The sequence below is a fragment of the Rattus norvegicus genome, chromosome 11 (genome assembly GCF_021556685.1).
Source record: "Rattus norvegicus strain SHRSP/BbbUtx chromosome 11, alternate assembly SHRSP_T2T, whole genome shotgun sequence".
NCBI lineage: Eukaryota > Metazoa > Chordata > Mammalia > Rodentia > Muridae > Rattus > Rattus norvegicus.
In genome coordinates, this window is record NC_141544.1 from 25,177,863 (window position 1) to 25,196,176 (window position 18,314).

Consider the following 18,314-nt stretch of genomic DNA (forward strand, 5'->3'; position numbering starts at 1 on the left):
GGCTTCCCCTTCCACTGGTGATCTTACTAGGATATTCATTGCTACCTATGGGGTCAGAGTCCAGGGTCAGTCCATGTATAGTCTTTAGGTAGTGGCTTAGTCCCTGGAAGCTCTGGTTGCTTGGCATTGTTGTTCATATGGGGTCTCAAGCCCGTTCAAGCTCTTTCAGTCCTTTTTCTGATTCCTTCAACGGGGGTCCCGTTCTCAGTTCAGTGGTTTGCTCCACTGCATTTTCTTTTACCACTTGAAACCAAAACACATCCTCTTTAGCAGTGGGCAGTTTTTGCTGCGTATAGAGTTTAATAAATTTAGTTCCATGCCTCCCCAAAATAGCACCACACAAAGGACCCTAGTGGCTGTTCACTTCTTACTGTGTTGCTGGGCTCCTCTGAAACATTTCAGTCTTCATGAGCTTTCGAGCAAATGATTAAATCTCACATACAGTACTGTAAACTAAACCATGGTCGATAAAAATGATGGTAAGTGCGCTTATCTCACATCTAACCAGGCTCGCTGCATCAGACCTTCACTGTGGCTTCCATGTCTTTCCCCGTGCACCGGTTCCTCGCCATCCGCTGTAGTGGGGGAGATACCCAGGTTTCTCCCAGTTGTGCTGCTCGTTGGTTTTCCATGCTCAGTTTCCCCTCAGTGTTTGCAACCTTTTCATTCCGTTGTGGCCCAGCTGCAGCTCGCTGTCCCTTTCTCCCTTGTATAGTTAGGATCTGTGCAGAGGGCCGAACCAAAGTCATTGTGGGCCCAGTGCCCTAAGGCTCGGCAATGTAATGATTATTACATGGTATGAGGCTCTCCTAAAAATTACTGTTTGCCACTGTTATCTTTGCCTCTTGCCCTTCTCGGCTTTCTGAGGTTTCCTGTGTGTTCTGCCTCTCCCTTCCCCCTTTCTGTTTACCTTCATCTGAGCCTTATGAAAAGGTTAAGCTGCTATGGGTGGAGAGCTGAGAGCCCTTGCTCTGAAAGCACGAGGATGTACGTTTGAGTCCCAGTGTCCTCATAAAAAGGCCAACCGTGACCACATAGTCCTGTGGCTATGGGGGATGGTCAGACATGAGGATCACTGATGAGTTTTCTGACTGTCAGCCTAGCTCCAGGCTGATAGCCCATGTCGAGAGAATAAGGCAGAGAATGAGAAAGCGGAACACCTGATGCCCTTCCCTGGCCCTGCAGATAAGCGTGCATGTGCACTCGCGCACACACATCCGCACACACGCACATGAGCTCACACACCTGTGCACACATTACAGATGAGTGCACTTTTTTTTCTATATTCAGGCTGCCTTCACAGTTCCACTGATTCTTCTTTTCTGAGAGTTGCTATCAGGGCAGTAGCATTGAATAGGACCGGACTTGACCTGTTTGTTCTTGAATTGTTGCAGATGTCCCACCAACCACCCAAGGGGTGGACCACAAGCAGGTCCAGAGAGAACTGGGCAATGTTGTCTTGCATCTCCACAACCCTACCATCCTTTCTTCCTCTTCTGTCGAAGTGCACTGGACGGTGAGTCGGGCTATCGTTTGTATCATTTTTAATAAGCGGGTGATCTCTGTGAGATTGTCACACATAAGGAATTTGCATGGCTGCTGTTCACTTCCATTAATTTTATTATGCAAGCCTTGTTTATTCTAGAATCTGTGATCCATTATTAAACAGCATTTATTATATATATAAAAATATAAATGATGTATGTATAAAATTCTCAAAGATTTAATAAAACAGAATAGTAATATATATATATATGTATATGTACTTTTTTAAAACATAGAAACACTTCCAAGGAGTGTTAAGAAGATTTTTTACATCTATTTCTATTAATTCTTTGAGAATTTTATACATTCTACATATATATACATATAATATATAATATATATACATACACATATACATATACACATATATATATATGTATCACACTTACCCTCTATCACTTTTACTAACATTTCCCAGATCCATTCCCATCCATTTCCAACTTCATAGTTGTAGGTTTTCAAAACCGAAATAAAAAATCAGCGCCTTCCATAAAATGCCCACATGTCGCTTGTATAATGTGCCATGCATAATGAAGCCTCGAGTTTCTGCTGCCCATAGTATGACGACAGGTTATGACAGCACTTTAGATGCTAATGGCACCTTACAGCTATGTACTAGAAATCTGCACCGTGGAGTCCGGTGGGGTTTTATGATGCTAGTTGCACCATGTTTCTTTCTATTCCTCTAAGCTGAGACAGTCCAACAGTGGGACTAACCCGTTTTTATTTGTCATTGTAATAGGTGGACCAACAATCTCAATATATTCAAGGTTATAAAATTCTCTACCGACCATCTGGAGCCAGCCATGGCGAATCGGAGTGGTTAGTTTTTGAAGTGAGGACCCCAACCAAAAATAGTGTGGTGATCCCCGATCTGAGAAAAGGCGTCAACTACGAGATTAAGGCCCGCCCATTTTTTAATGAGTTCCAAGGAGCAGATAGTGAAATCAAATTTGCCAAAACCTTAGAAGAAGGCAAGTATGATGAAGCACGCTTCCTGCACACATGAAAGATGTTTCCTGGGCTTTGGGATTAGCGGAAGTTGTTTAAAAGTTAGTAGTGACAGTTATCACCAACCTGTACATATTAAAATAGTTTGCTATGGGAATTTGTTTACTGACAGCAAGTATAGGGACAAAATGCTGTGGTCAGTGACTTGCTTCCGTAGTGGCCTGCACAGCATGTGTGCAAATGTTAACATCATTTCAAAAATTAATATTCAGAGAATGAATTGTTCTTGATTCCCTTGCTTTTTTTTTATTCACTGAAGCTTATGTTAATGGTGTGTAGATAAGGTGAGTAATGTCTGGATTTGCCTGGACTTTCCAGAGTGCGCATTTTCTCCCAATGCCTCATGCTAGGAAACCCCTTAGTTCTTGGCAAACCAGTATTTCCACCCTATAACTGAAAACTAAAAGCCAGTATTCACATAAGTATAGAGAGTTTCATGTCACCGTATACTTTAAAACAAACCAACAAACACAAAAAAAGCAGAATTTTCTCTAATTGTAACTTACTGTATACATGATAGGCTATAATTAAATGTAAAAAAGATTACCATTCTTCTTTTGCTTTGTAGATTTTAAGGAGAAAATATGAGATTCAGGTGACAGACTAGACAGAACAGACATTTTCCTAAGGGTGTTTTTATTTAAAAAAGTGTGTTCCTGGCGTACATATATGTGCATGTGTGTAGGTAGGTATAATGTTGTCATTGTAAAGACACAGAGAGAATGTTAATTTCCTTCCACCTTAGGATCCAGGGACATAACTCAGGTGGCCCTTCTTGCCTGGGCAACACATTTGCTTGCAGATCCACCTCAGTGCCCTAGGCTGAGCTGTTGTGTGCTGTGGTTGTAACTGGTCAAGAGAAATTCACAGAATGAATGACTTAGCATGACTCGGAGAAAACTTGTAGTTTGGCATCCTTTAGCGCTGGGTAATACCCATATTTAAAGCATGCAGCTGGTATATTTGCCTGGTGTTTTTAAATACCGAGTGCTTTGGGATTTATGTACTACACCTTACAATCTCCTTTCTATGACAATTTAACAGCACCAAGTGCCCCTCCCCGAAGTGTCACTGTATCCAAGAATGATGGAAATGGGACAGCAATTCTGGTCACTTGGCAACCGCCTCCTGAAGACACACAGAATGGAATGGTCCAAGAATATAAGGTAATGAATACACTCAGTAATTCCCTGACAGGCAGCCCTCACCTCTCACAGAAGACAGCCTGGAAACGTTGTCTGTGGGCCTTTGTCGCCATCTGCTGGCCAACTGCCGACATGGCGATTCCTTTCCTAAATTCTATGCATGGTGATTTTGTATATACTAGCTATGGGGGGGGGGGGAGCATAAAGGTTAAAATAAAGGCTGTAAGTGCTCTATTAATATTCCATAGAATAGAGAATATATATGCCAAATAATATCATAGAAATGGAGATTTCAAACGCTCATGATTTTTTTCCTCCTCAAAATGTCGCATAAATATATCGCTCAGAATGGAGTTGCTCTAGGGCACTGGCTCTAAAAGAAGTCATGGGCTGTTTGACATTGAAAATAAGTGACAGGTTTCCTTTCTCTTTTGACATCTGTAAGACGTTGGACCTTACAATTAGGTTTGGAAATGTGTTTTTCTATACATGGAATCTTTTCTTCCATGATGAATTTTTAGACTCTAAACCAAATTTGACATCTCAGAGATTTATCTATACATTTCGTTTTTTGTACATGTTTGAGATGTAGGAGACATCTTCAAGTGATTTAATCCAGCGATTCTGGGTAACTTTTCCTCTGGTGTAATAGCACTTGCCATTAATTTGGGTAATTTTCACTAGGACTCATTCTGAGCAAGTACGTTCATTTAAAAAAATTAGAAACTTCAGACCTACTAGAAGAGTGTAAACTTACTCTACAAATAAGTCTTCGTTACAGCACAGTGACGAAATCTGTATTTTAGTGTAGGGGTGAACTGCTAGCAGCTGATGGATTGAATTGCAATAGAAAAATAACAGCATTCCTGCAAACACACTTTAACTATAAGTTATAGTTATATAACATATATAAAAAACTACATATATATACACAAATATGGTATATAAATATATACTGCACATATAAATATATTTTAAATATAATTTTAATTTATATAATGAAATTTATATATTAATTCAATTTATATATAATCATACATATTTTTAATTTATATAATGAAATACATACATTAATTTAATGTGTATATAGTCATATATATAAATTACTTAGTATTACTTACTGTCACAGTTATTACTTAGTACTTAGCAGTCCTATGATGCCCTGCATAATTTTCTGCTTATGTGAATGTGAACCTGTGCTTAGGAAGGTGGACACATTTGCTGTCCCCAGTGTAAGTCCACCACATTGTACTACAGACTAACGTCAGAAGCACTCGAGTAGTCCTGCAGGTCCGTTGTTTGTGCATTCTGGTAAATATTCATGTGATTTGATATCAAGGTAAAGCTGAACTAAGAAAGATAATGTTTTTCATATATTCATTTATTTATATATTGTGTGTGTGTGTGTGTGTGTGTGTGTGTGTGTGTGTGTGTGTGTGTACATGTGTGCCATGGTGAATGAGGACAGTCCCCGAGACTCCTTTTTATCTTGCTGGCTTGGGACATAATATCTTTTGAATAACAAATTCATAAAACTGAAAGTGGCGATACATGGCATGGAATGCCAGCTCATATGAGGTAGGGACAAGAAGATCAGACGCACACAGAGGATTTAATGGAGCTGGAGAGATGGCTCCGTCAGTAAAGTGCTTACTACACAAAAGAAAGGCCTGAATTTCATCCCCCAGAAGCCACTGGACAGAAGGAATAGTGTCACATTGCCTGTAAGCCTACCACTAGAGAAGCCCTGGGCTTGCTGACACAAGGGTGTGAAACCCGGTTGGTGAGCTCCAAGTTCAGTCAGAGACACTGTATCACAAAGTAATCTGGCAAGTGACAGAAAAAGACACCAATGTTAAACTCATGTGTGTGCGCACGTGTACACACACACACACACACACACACACACACACACACACACACAAGCACTGGAGTTGTCTTAAAGCATTTCAAATAAAATTTTTACTTGTAACTGGGTCATTAAAAGATAAAGGTAGCCATGACTGTAAATGCTGTCTTGGGGCCTCAAGGGTTATTTCAGTGCTGGCATATTACCGGACACTGTTTCGCCCCAAGAAACAGACTGCTGTGGAAGAGCTTGTGAAAAAGCCTAAAATCTGATGTTGTCTTGGCTTCCCAGAAAAACTGGGTAACGTAGACATTTTCCCCCAAGAGTCAGAACTCATTTCTCTCCTCGAGAAATTTGAAAGGATGGATTTCACTTAACTTCATGGTCAATTTAAAATAATAAAATGCCTTTCAGAACCTGATTGACTGGTACAAAATCAGTTTGTGGCTTCGGTTCAGCTGTGTAATGTAATTGGTGGGAAAAAAATTTCACAAAGGAGTCCATTTCCAATGGTCAGGTCCCGGTAGAATGTCTCACCATTTGTGGGCATTTTGCGTTGAAACAGTATTGCGGTAATAGAAACTTTCAAAGAGAAATGTTGGATGTTATTGGCCAAGTGATGGGGGACTCTGGTGTTTCAGACTGCCTATGAGTCTGTGTTCCCAGTATAGTGTAGGTAACAGCTCATTCCGGCAGTAGGGAGGGTATTTCCTAGACTCCAGAGTATTATTCACTATTCTAGATATGACTGCTTTGTAGGAACAATAAAAATGCCATCATCCCCCATGTCCGGTTGATTCAGAATTACCACTCTATGATTGCCCTTTTAATGAAACTTAAAGCAAGGCTTAGGGTGGTCGTCCAAACTTCCAATTTCTAAGCAGAAAGTTTCCTATTGGATGTCATCTCTACCAAAGTTCAGAACTGCCCAGTTACCTTTTTAATTACAAGAAATTTCTCACACCAAGTGTAAATATTATTATTTGTGATTTATTTATAATTATCATGATTTATTATTTGGTCTTCTGCATTATGAAGCAGAAATTGTTATTTTAATTTAGATGGAAGCTCAGAATACTAATATTGCTTATTGATCACAGTTCAGCATACCATACTGTAGATATACCCGTAGGGTGACCCTTACCCCTTGGGAGTAGTATATTTTCGTTACCAACCATGTTTATATGGAGTACTTTAGATTACTTGTGAGCTCTTCTGCCTTGTCAGACAGTGTTTCTTGGTTTTGTTGCTCACGTGATGTGTTAGGGACACTTCAGACTAGTTCTGTCCTGGGGTGTCAGGCTCAGTTTTGTGACACCTGGTCACATGGAGTTACGCTTGTCGTATAATTGTCAAGTGTTGGCAGCTCTATTCTTATTCTTTGCGAATATGTTACTATTCTTTCTGCAAAATAAATTTTTAATTTCTTTGTGAAATTTTCTCAACGTTAAAAATTAAGCAGAAATTCAGTGAACCGGGCTGATGAGAGCCAGGGAGAGAAACAGCCATGTTCTAGCAAGTTGACCAATTTATATGATAAAATATTTTTCAAATAATTTGTGCATTTTATATCTTGGTTTATATGTGTGCAGGTGCACACTGCGGCCAGAAAGGGGACATCAAATCCCTTAGAACTCGTGTCACAGATGTTTATGGCTAAATTATGTGGGGTTTGGATCCAAATGACTCGGTCCTCATGATTCCTGTAATTATGTTGCAAGCCTTCTTAACTGTTGAGCATCTCTTCTAGGCCCTATGTGATAATTTCTTAATTGATTATGTCTAACAAAAGTGCCTGTAGAAACATAAGGGAGCCTAAGAGCTACTGCTAATATTCAATTCGACTAGAATAATCTCAGAATTAGGTCAAGGCAAACAACTTCTAAAGTTTCCTACATTGAATTCTCGGTTGAACCGAATTTTGTCTGAGTCTGAAACTCAACTTTGATCCATGTTGAACTTTGCAGATAACTTGAATACTTTATCAGCTTTGCTTTTTAATTCTTACAGGTTTGGTGTCTCGGGAATGAGACTAGGTATCACATAAACAAGACAGTAGATGGCTCTACCTTTTCGGTGGTCATCCCCTCTCTGGTTCCTGGGATCCGCTACAGTGTAGAAGTGGCTGCAAGCACTGGGGCTGGCCCTGGGGTGAAGAGTGAGCCCCAGTTCATCCAGTTAGGTAAGAGTCCCATAATCCATCACTTTCCCCACTCGGTCTGCGTTGCTCTCTTTTCCTGCATGTTTTAATTTTGAATTGCCCAGTTCTTGCTGTAGGTTAATAGAGGCTACAGTATGATTTATGCAGTGAGGCCATCTTTATATAAAACACAGATAACTACAGGTGCATAGCCATCAATCATTTCCTAGGGGCAAGAGGTTCTGAGAAACGTATTGTTAGTTGATTCTGTCATTGTGTAGGCATCACGGAGTGTGATTACATAAGCTAAGACATCTGTGCTGTCACTGGCCGGTGCAGTCTAATGGGAACATTGTTCTCTGTGTGGTTCATCATTGACCAAGGTGTTGGTTAATGGCGTACGGTTAATGACCGTAGATGTCTCACAGCTAAAACATCAGCGTGTGCATTAGTGCTTCTTCAAACACCCTGCCGTCCATGTTTGCTCTCATCCTCACTCTGCCGTATGGAATGTTTATCTAATTAACAAATGCTGTTAATTGCGCATTATGGAAACCTCAATGAAAAAGAAAGACACAGTCCTTCTACTAGTGGATTTTAGAACTGTGTGGGAGGGGAAATAAAGCGCTTCTTTGTAGCACTTAGGCCAGGTAATGGAAGTTTATAGCAATGTAAAGTCTGTATTTACATTTAATCTCTATTTACAATTATAATTGTTTTATTACAAAAGGTAAATTAATATCTTAGTCTGAAATATGTATATGCTAATTGCTTAGAAGGTTAAATACAATTTCTGCCTAAGAAGAATTAGGTTAATGAGAAGGAAAATGTGGCAAAGAGACCTTCATGACTGCCATTCACTACAGAATATATTTTCCATACAGAAGATACAGACTAACAGGTGATTAATAGTAAAATAGACAACAAATACTCCTGTTTCTAAACAACAAGAGAAAATAGTTTTATGCTTAAGCAGTGGCATATTATTAAGGGTAACAAGAAGTACGCACAGTCAACTCTCTATATTAACAATCAGAAATTAACTTTGTGAATACTTTCTATCACAAGTCAAGGTGTGAAACAAAGGATCAGATAATACAAGTCTACAAGCTTCACAAATGCATTCCCTCTTAATATACTAACAATATTGTCATCCTAGAATTAAGTCAAAATAAAATTAAGAATCACTCAGCCTGGAAGATGCTCTTATTCCGTTGTGAAGACAAGGCTGGCTCCGATAATGAACAGTTACTAAACAGAACGGAAACCTGGGGTTGTTGGTGAAGACTTGGATCCATATAAGCTCTAATAGTTCCAGGCACTGTGGGCCATAGGCTGGAGACTGAGTCTCTACAATGAAGTGTCCAGGGCTATCTCCAGATGCTCCAGTTTTCTACCTCTGGTAGAGCTTAAATGCTTCAGGCTTAGAAAGATGCCCATTACTCTCACGGGTGCGATTGCACACACGCACGCGCGCACACACACACACGCACACGCACACACACACGATGATGGGGGCCATCCTAGAAGGAGGTCACTGGATATGGAGCTGCCTTCTACCCAGTGGAGATCAAAATGGGCATTAGGAGATTCCCATTTGAAGCTTGCTGACTCAGTCGCCACCATGGACCAGAATGTAATCATTTTTAACTTATCTTTTTCACATAGCAACTTTGAAAGTAGATATGGCACGCATATCCTTTTAGACAAAAATAGCTTCTTGGTTTATTTCAAGCAGTACAGGGCACTGAGAAAAAAATGCTTAATGCATCTGTTACAATGTTATAACACGTGCAAGAACAAATATAAGTTGATACACCCACATACTTATTCACTTCGGGGCAATGGCAGAATACCTATTTTTTAACAATGTACGTTGCGCTGCTGTGATCCTGTTGGTGTTGCTGACTTTTGTAGCGCACTGCCTTCTCGTCCTATCATTTTGGAAGATGAATTAATGAAAGAGACTATGAGTAATTTCATTAAGATTCATATTAAAATATATTTAAGAGTCAAATTGGTTTTCTTGGAATTAGAAATGGGTTCCAGTTTCCCATATTTTCAGATAGCCTCAGCTGCAGTGAGAGAAAGCCTGACATACCGAGTGGCCATTTTAATTCATTAGTCACACTACACTTTATTCTGTTAAGCCCATCTGGTGGCTTGCGTTGGGACCACCCATCCCCGTTTCTATAAAATCTAAAGCTACCCAATTTAACCTTGCACAAACAGCCATGAAATCTATAAACCTAGTAGATACAAAGGATGAATTACGAACTAAAAGAATAGGTCTGCCTCGTGAACACTGAGAGGTTGAAATGCTCTTAGGCCAAGTAGAGATAAAAGGGACAGGGACATGAAATAAAATTTTCGGTCAACAAACAGTTGAAAGCAGGTGACTGCTTGTGAAAATGGAGTTTTTCAGCCTTGATCCTCTGTCGAAAGAAATTAGGAGTTTTGTTCAAGGAAAAGATGCATGTAGCACACACATGAGTGCACACACGAACACATGCACACACGTACACACACATACACACACACATAAGCACATCACGCACCTACACATGTACACACACGTGCACACATAAGTGTGCACATGTACACATGTGAACACATGTGCGCGAGCGCGCACACACACACACACACACACACACACACACACAGGCACAGAGCATGAAGAGGAATTTAGACATTTCACATGAAGAGAAGTGCTGTATTCCTAAGGCAGTCTCAATATATACTGGAAGCTACAGTTTTCCTCCCAATTGTCTTGTCAAGAGGCAGAATCATTTAATAAACCAAATGCAATATTCATGTTAAGAAATGAGTCTCTCTATGGAGTGACTGTAACCAGCCCTCCCTTGCAGGGCTCCTACCATCTGGTTGTGGGTATTTATACGCCTAAGCATCTAACCCATACCCTGATGTCCCTGTCACAGAGAACTTAGTCTGTCATATACCCTGAAGTTTTTATGCAGCCTGCCTACAAACAAGGTCCTCTCTAGGATACCTTTGACCAGAATGAATGAGGGTGGGACATATATGTCTCCAGGGAGTGGAGACCAAAGATGTGATGTAACAGAATCAGTTTGTTACACACAGGTCTGCAAGGAAGGGGGTACAGAGAAGTGTCAGTGGGCAGTAGGAGAGACACATTCATCCTGAAGGTGTGAATAGAGAGAGAGGGCCTGTGGAGTGCTATCTCTGTTAGTACTCAGGGGCCCTTTAACTGATCTGAGAGGAATTGGTGATGGATTCTGCGGTGTTGCTCGCTCACTAAGAGGCTGTCACCACCACACATGCACACAATCCATACAGGGCAAGTAGAGTCGGTGAAGTAGGTTGAACTGCTATGACCCATACAAAGCTGGTCTCAAGGACATAAGAGTATGAGATGTACATCTGGGTTGAGCATCCTGAAGACTGGGAGATAACAGAAGGACAGAGCCACAGACACTCCCTGACAGCCAGAGTAGCTGAGATAATAAGCTCTATTCAGAAAAGGATCCTCTCTCAAAGGCAGAAGACAGCTGAAGAAAATGTTCAGTGCTCAATTCTGGCTTCATGTGTATGCATAGACATCCACACCCACGCGCGCACACACACTTACATTCCCACACAAATGTATGTACATAGACACGCACCCATTCTTACAAAAGCTGACCAGTTCCTAGGTGGGTCTGACTTTCTCACAACAGACAAAAGGAGTCAGTGCACTCCGCCGCTCACTGCTGTTCCGTTTCCTGCTAACGGGGTTAGGACAAGAGAGAGCCGTCCCCCTCACTGTGTGCTCACTGATGGCTATGCCAGACCCCATGGGATAGTTCCAATCCAGCAGTCATACAGATGGCCCTGGTTAAGCTCAATGGGTCACAAAGCAAAAGTGAAAGACACAAATCTGAGAAAGGAAATGGTAGCAATGAGGGAATGGGAAGGAGATAAACTAGGGTAGGGAGAGAGTCATCACAATGCACTGTTATGTATCAAATAACAGAATTAGTCAATAGAAAGGGGGAAATAGATCCAAACCAACATATAACTACAGGAGTTCAGGATAGCGATTTTTCTTTCTGCCAAATGACTTAGTAATACTAAGAGCGCACCAACCGTAATAAAATGGCTAAGCATTGTAGCATCACCAGATGTTGTGGGGGAGAGCATTAAAACCACTGCCACAAGGGGGGATTAGGCTCATCGGGCAGGGTCACGTTGGGCGTCGGTCAGGCTACCTTGAGGGTACAGCACCAGCCTCAGCTTCCTGCAGGAGTCATAAGGAAGCTCTGTGGGACCTGAACTAAGAACTACAGGCTTCAGGGATGTTAGTGTAGGATTAAAACAAAGGTAAAGTAAGTAAATTTTATTACCATCTATCTTATCAATTTTTAATTTTTTGAATCAAAATGTCTAACAGAAAATATGAGTCTTTCATAACACTTCATGATTCCTTTACATATTTAATATTCTTTTCTTATATCTAATGCTGACCACCATTATTATTTTAAAAGAAAGATTATTCAAAGTTCTTTCAGTGCTAATGTTTTACAGTGTTTCAGTGGCCTCCAGTCCTATAATTCTTTCTGAACATCCGTTCAAATCATGTCTTGCTAAGACAGTTAAGGATCCTGCAAATTAGTTGCAGGAAGGGAGCAGGCACACTTCATTTCAATGTCTACTTACAGAAAAAGTAAAGTTTCAGTTCTAGCCCCACCACTCCGTTCCCTGCTGCACACATGATTTTTTTCTTTATCCTGATTTTATTTTCCATCACCTTATTTTGTAAGAAATTAACCCTGTATTATTACGATTTATTATTATTATTTCCCTTTTTTTAAATTTATTTACATTTCAAATGTTACCCTTTCCCAGGTTTCCCCTCAGGAAACCCCCTATCCCATCCCCCTCCACCTGCCTCCGTGAGTGTGCTCCCCCTCCCACCTACCCACTCCCTCCCACCTCCCCGCCCTGGCATTCCCCTACACTGGGACATCCAGCCTTCACAGGACCAAGGGCCTCTCCTCCCACTGGTGTCCAGCAAGGCCATCCTCTGCTACATATACAGCTGGAGCCATGGGCCCTCCATGTGTACTCTTTGGATGGTGGTTTAGTCCCTGGGAACTCTGATTGGTTCATACTCTTGTTCTTCCTTAAGATAGAATTTCGCTATGTAACTGTCTGGGCTGGTCTCAGTGTCACAGAAATCCACCTGCCTCTGCCTTGTGGGTGCTGACACTAAAGCTATATGTCACTATGTCTGACCCATTTTTAGGACTTTTGAAGTAAATATTTCAGAGTTTCTACAGAAATGTGAGAAAGGTTTTTTTTTTCCTATATTCACTCATTCCACACCCCTTGTTTATAGGAACATATTAAATTACTCTATATTTTAAGGGTACATTGGTATCTCTAGTTAGTTTTGTCCTATGAAACCCACTCTAAACACCCACACAGAGTTTTCTATAATAAAAAGACTATGCATTTATCTTTAAGTACGTGTCTGAAAGTAGGCCTTACTTGTTTTGAATGAAAAGGAAGGGAAAAAAATTTTTTTCTTGAAAATCTCACCAATTTCCCCGTGGTGGCTGAGGCGAAGCAGAAATCATTGTCCAAATAGTAAGAAGATTAAACAAGAGTCATCTATACCCAGATAGTATTGCATGGTGAGCTTTTTGGCCCTTGTTAATTCGGAGATGGCCTTTCAGATTCCCATGGAAACCCCGTGTCTCCCGAGGACCAAGTGAGCCTGGCTCAGCAGATCTCCGACGTGGTGAAGCAGCCAGCCTTCATTGCGGGCATCGGGGCCGCCTGTTGGATCATTCTCATGGTCTTCAGTATCTGGCTTTACCGACACCGCAAGAAGAGAAACGGGCTCAGCAGCACGTACGCGGGGATCCGGAAAGGTGTGCCGGCCGTAAAACCTTTTGTCTTAACCTGATAATCGTTCTGTCTGCCTCGCGGCCTCCATTAAATGACCGTAGGAAGTGGAGGTTCTCAGTAGTGCAGCTATTTCTCCACGCTGTCCACAGAGGACTTGCCTGGGTTGCAGAACAGCAAATAGAATTTGTCAGCCTCTCGGAACACACGGCCTAGGTGTTGTTTTGTTGTTGTTGTTAATGTTGTTGTTGTTTTGTTTTGTTTTGTTTTTCAAGGTCTAGACTTTACCCTATTCTTTCAGGCAGATATTTTATTTTACATTCTTAGTTAGAAATCACCTGTCACAGGAATTAGAAATCCAGGCTTTAAATTTGGGATTAGATTTTTGCTGTTGTTGGCTCGGGGTTTTATTTTGCTTTAGTTTGGTTCTTATGGTTGAGCAGTGACTGCCACTTAGAATTGCCCTTGGGAGATGGAAATAGTGGCTGTCCAGGGTGCTTCAGGTAGGAAATTGAAAAGATTTGTTTGGGGCTGGGGATTTAGCTCAGTGGTAGAGCACTTGCCTAGGAAGCACAAGGCCCTGGGTTCGGTCCCCAGCTCCGAAAAAAAGACCAAAAAAAAAAAAAAAAAAAAAAGAAAAGATTTGTTTATCATTCATAGATTTAATGTTGTAGAGTTGAATATTTATATACACTTAACTAATGACTTCTGTTAAAATGTCTGCACAGGGTTAGAATGCACTGTTTGCTTGCTATAATCCAAAACTTGGAGGATGGGCTACTCAGGCTGAGGGGACCACAGACACATTTGCAGCAGACCCTCAGCTCTTGGGGACTGCTGATGTTTAACTTTTATTCTCTCAGTTGGTTCTTCCCACTGCTTCCCTCCCCTGTATCCATGACCTCTGGGCTATAATAGGTCAGCTACAAGTCAGTGTTTAGTGAATAATCCCCCTTTTCTATCCTTATTCATAATAACTTTTTTTTGTTCTCAAAAAACACCATGATTTGGATGGTAACATTGTGATACACTCTAGTTATAGGGTCGTGCATCACCCGGATGTAAGACATTTATATTACTGCAAAGCAGACTTTGTGCAGATTACTAATGAGGATGTCCCTCGGCCAACCATTACCTCCTTTCTAATGGTGCACATGTTTACTACACAAACACTTTCTACGTGTCCTGGCAAAGTGCTGTCATGGAGTCACTGTGTGTCTAAGTCAGTACTATCAGTGCAAAGTGGAAATCAAATACCCCTTACACCGTTAGGCAGGATTCCGGGCCAGCAGTCTCAACTGTGCTCTTGCTTACCAGAGAGCTTGACAAGAGAACTGAGCCAGATTCTCACCAGTCCTGTGAAAGTGAATGTGGCGCTGCAGCCTCCTCTCCATACGTAAACGTCCCAAGGCGTTGTCACCAGTACTTTTTCTGGTGACAGACATGTATTCTGTCAGTGTTCCCTGTCTGTGAGACAACAAAGAGCTTAGGGCCACAGCAAGGACAGTGTAGCACATTGTGTACACAAAGGGGAACAATGACAACCACATGGTGACCATGTGAACCTTTGACTCCAGATCAATGAAGAGAAGGGTGTGGGGTGGGCACCTGGGAAAGGGGAGTGCCCTTGGAGTCTGTCTTTGAAATCTGATTTGCGTCAGGAAACATAAACTTAAGTTTGGAGGTCCTTGTACTTTCCGTTCAAAGGACCTCCATCAACAGCTTGACTAGGTAAGCGTCCAGGGCCTGAGTCCAGCGTTTCTGATGACTAAGCTGTGTCATTGTTACAGGCTAAACGCTCTCTGTGGTCTGGAGATCTAAAGACACAAATGTCTCCCAGCTCCTAAAGCATTCTTTCCCTTCACTAATGCCCTTCGAGCATCCCAGTAAAACACCTACGTGCCCTCCCCAGACTTATTCTGAATACGACCATCGCCTTTTCAATTAGCTCCTGTTGGAGCAGCAATCATGACTCATGATTACAAACGCAATTTAATGACCCCTTGATTCTGCCACCTCCACTTTGGCAGTATTTTTTTTTCCTTGTGATTTTTACTCTATGAGTTTCTTAAAGTATGTTGTGTTATCTTAGATCACCTGTGCCAAAAAATAAATAAATAAATAAATAAATAAATAAATAAATAAATAAATAAAGCAAGCCAGGGATTTTAATAAAAGAAGATACGGCATGCTTTAGAGAAGTCAGTGCAGAGTGTGGCTTTGGCCGCCAGTGAGGATGTTTGGGGTGGTCTCACTGCATCTCGCCGGAGCTGTGATGTGCAGGGACCCTGAGTTCCCGTCTCCATCCATCCGCCCAGATCTTCAACATCAGCAAGCGTGCAGAGTGCGACTTAGAGGGTTCGAGGATGAAGTTAGGTTTCAGTGGGTACAGTTTCCATTTAGGCCTGGCCATCCTTTCTTCACTTGTCCTTCACCTTCACAAATCAGGGCTAACCGAAGGACCTACTTCCTATTTCCCCATGTCCTTGTAATCACAAATTAATGTTCAGGCACTCCATTCTTACTTGAATAGATGTAGTTTCAAATGCACCCCTTGTTACTATGAGGGTCTTGTTTTTGTTTTGTTTTTTTAATGTGGCCGAATTGTAATAACTTAAAAGACCTGAAGGGGAAAAAAACCACACACAATAGAATTCTTAAAGTGGCCTGCTGGGCTACATGGGAAGGCCGGTGGATGAACCGGGTAGGCGTTGAGGGTTCCGGTGCCGTTCTTCCCAGTATGAAACAAAAATACTTCCGGCATGTTCCCAACAAAGCTCCGAATCCACCATCAATTTCCTATTGATGTAGGAATGAAAAATATTCTCCAGTGTTTTCGATACATGGTAAATAGTCAGCTCTGGTTTTATTTGCCCTAAAGATTTGTTGAAGGCAAGCTTTAATCTGAAAGGAAGGAATGGAATTTTCCTGCCTTCTTTATTAGGGCTGCATTACCTTTAAATTGAAGGGAAGAGACTGGAAAAATCATTCAGTCTCCTCCCTCTATGAAATGGCATGGAAATTGCTGTGCTGCTGGCCCACACCCATCGAGGAGAGGTGACGGGGTGGGGGAGGGGCAGTATGGGCGGCCAGACAGCTACTTTTGAGGTCTGCAGTTCAATTTCAGGCATTATTGATTAAATTAAGATTTATCACCGCAGGGGGGTGGAGGTTCTCAGAGGGTGTTATTGTTCTTTTGTTCAGCTCCTGGAAAATGTTCTCTCTGCTCCTGGAAAAGAGCCTTTCCATGCAAAGTGTGGCAAAGAAATTGGAGTTTTGGCTCCACAACTTTTTTTTTTATTCATTCACAAATTTTATGATGACAGAAACAAGCAAACGTGTTAATCTGTTTCTGTGATGCTGGGCGTTTCTCATCAGTAAAGCAGTATGTTTTTTATGATACTCACATTCTCTCTCTCTGTCTCTGTGTCTCTCTCTGTCTCTGCCTCTCTCTTTCTCCCTTTCCCCCCTCTCTCCCTTCCAGTAAGGAACACTTCACCGCCGCTGTCACTCCACTGAATGAGCATTTACTTTGAGATGTCTAGATAAGGTGCCAGCATAACCCTGATAGTGCTTGTTTAAGCACCCATCGCCCAGTGTTTAGAAATGATTAATAGAGGAGGATCCCTGTTTGTACTAAAGCCGTGGGCAGACTCTACGTCACTAAATGCAAGGTCATTCTCGGGCTAACCCAGACAGTCCCCCTCCCGAGAGTACGAGAATGTCAGACACTTCAGAATGGTACCTGTAGAGACAGGCTTCTTTTTTTTTTTTAAGACTTCAGGTTGGTGTTCATATATCAGCGTGTCAGACCTACCGGCTTGGTTATTTACATTTATGCTATGTTCAGCTGTCTGCTTGATTTATACTAATGTGATATGTTCCCCTTCTCTCTTCAGCTTAATAACTAGTTTATATTTTGTTTTGATTTTTCAGTCCCGTCCTTTACCTTCACACCAACAGGTATCTATCTACACACTTAACCTCTTCCTTCCGTTTGTTAGTCTGTTAGGCGTGTGTGGTGCTGCTGTGTTTTCTGGTCTCAGCTCGCTCGGAGCTGGAACTCGGGAAAGGACTTACGTAGTGGAATAGTAGAATACACAATTTCCTTTACCCCTGCATGCGTTTGCAATAGTCATGGTTCGGGCTGCTTTCTCGCCTACTGAACGCAGGTCCGTGTTCTGCATGCAGCATGCTATCTTAGTCCTGTGTGCACGGGTCCCTGTCAAGCAAGCACACCTTTGCTACCCCGCCCCCAGCATGACGGAATGCGCTAATCACCTGACCTGACCGATGAGCTCACACCGGACTCCCCAATGCATCAGTCTCCCCTTGACTCGAACCTCCAAGTTTTCCAGCAACAGAACAGTTTCTCTCCTCTGTAATTTAATTCTCTGTCTGTAGACTTAGTATTCTCTCTCCAAGTCGCCATCCCACGTGAGAGATGAAGCCTCAGTCCCAACAAGTCCGGGTCTTCATCCATTCTGTGTCTTTCAGAGTGGATGCTCCTCTCCCATCACCTGCAGTCAAACATGTCCCTGTAGCAATGTGTCATCAGTTTTAATCCAGTTATTGGGATCCCTGGGCACAGTTATCTCTCCCTAGCAGACTCCCAGTTTAGAGTTGTCCTAAGTAGCGGAAACTTGGCAGCTTTAAAAAACACATTTCCTCTTAGAGAATGTGTCTGTATTTACAGGAAAGCTAATCTTCTTAACGCCTTGTCTATTTATAAATTGGTTTTTATTCTGGCCAA

General features: G+C 41.7%; 1 protein-coding gene across 5 annotated transcripts in view; it reads left to right on the plus strand.

Moving 5' to 3' along the window:
* Robo1 (roundabout guidance receptor 1) overlaps window positions 1-18,314 on the plus strand; it is a 1,048,129-nt gene that overhangs the window by 973,876 nt on the left and 55,939 nt on the right. For 3 of the 5 annotated variants that reach the window (NM_022188.3, XM_087576842.1, NM_001415011.1), the window contains 6 exon segments: window positions 1,395-1,516; window positions 2,288-2,519; window positions 3,601-3,722; window positions 7,561-7,732; window positions 13,390-13,587; window positions 17,498-17,524. In NM_022188.3, coding sequence (NP_071524.2) covers window positions 1,395-1,516; window positions 2,288-2,519; window positions 3,601-3,722; window positions 7,561-7,732; window positions 13,390-13,587; window positions 17,498-17,524 — 873 coding nt within the window. 5 annotated transcript variants of the gene reach the window in all.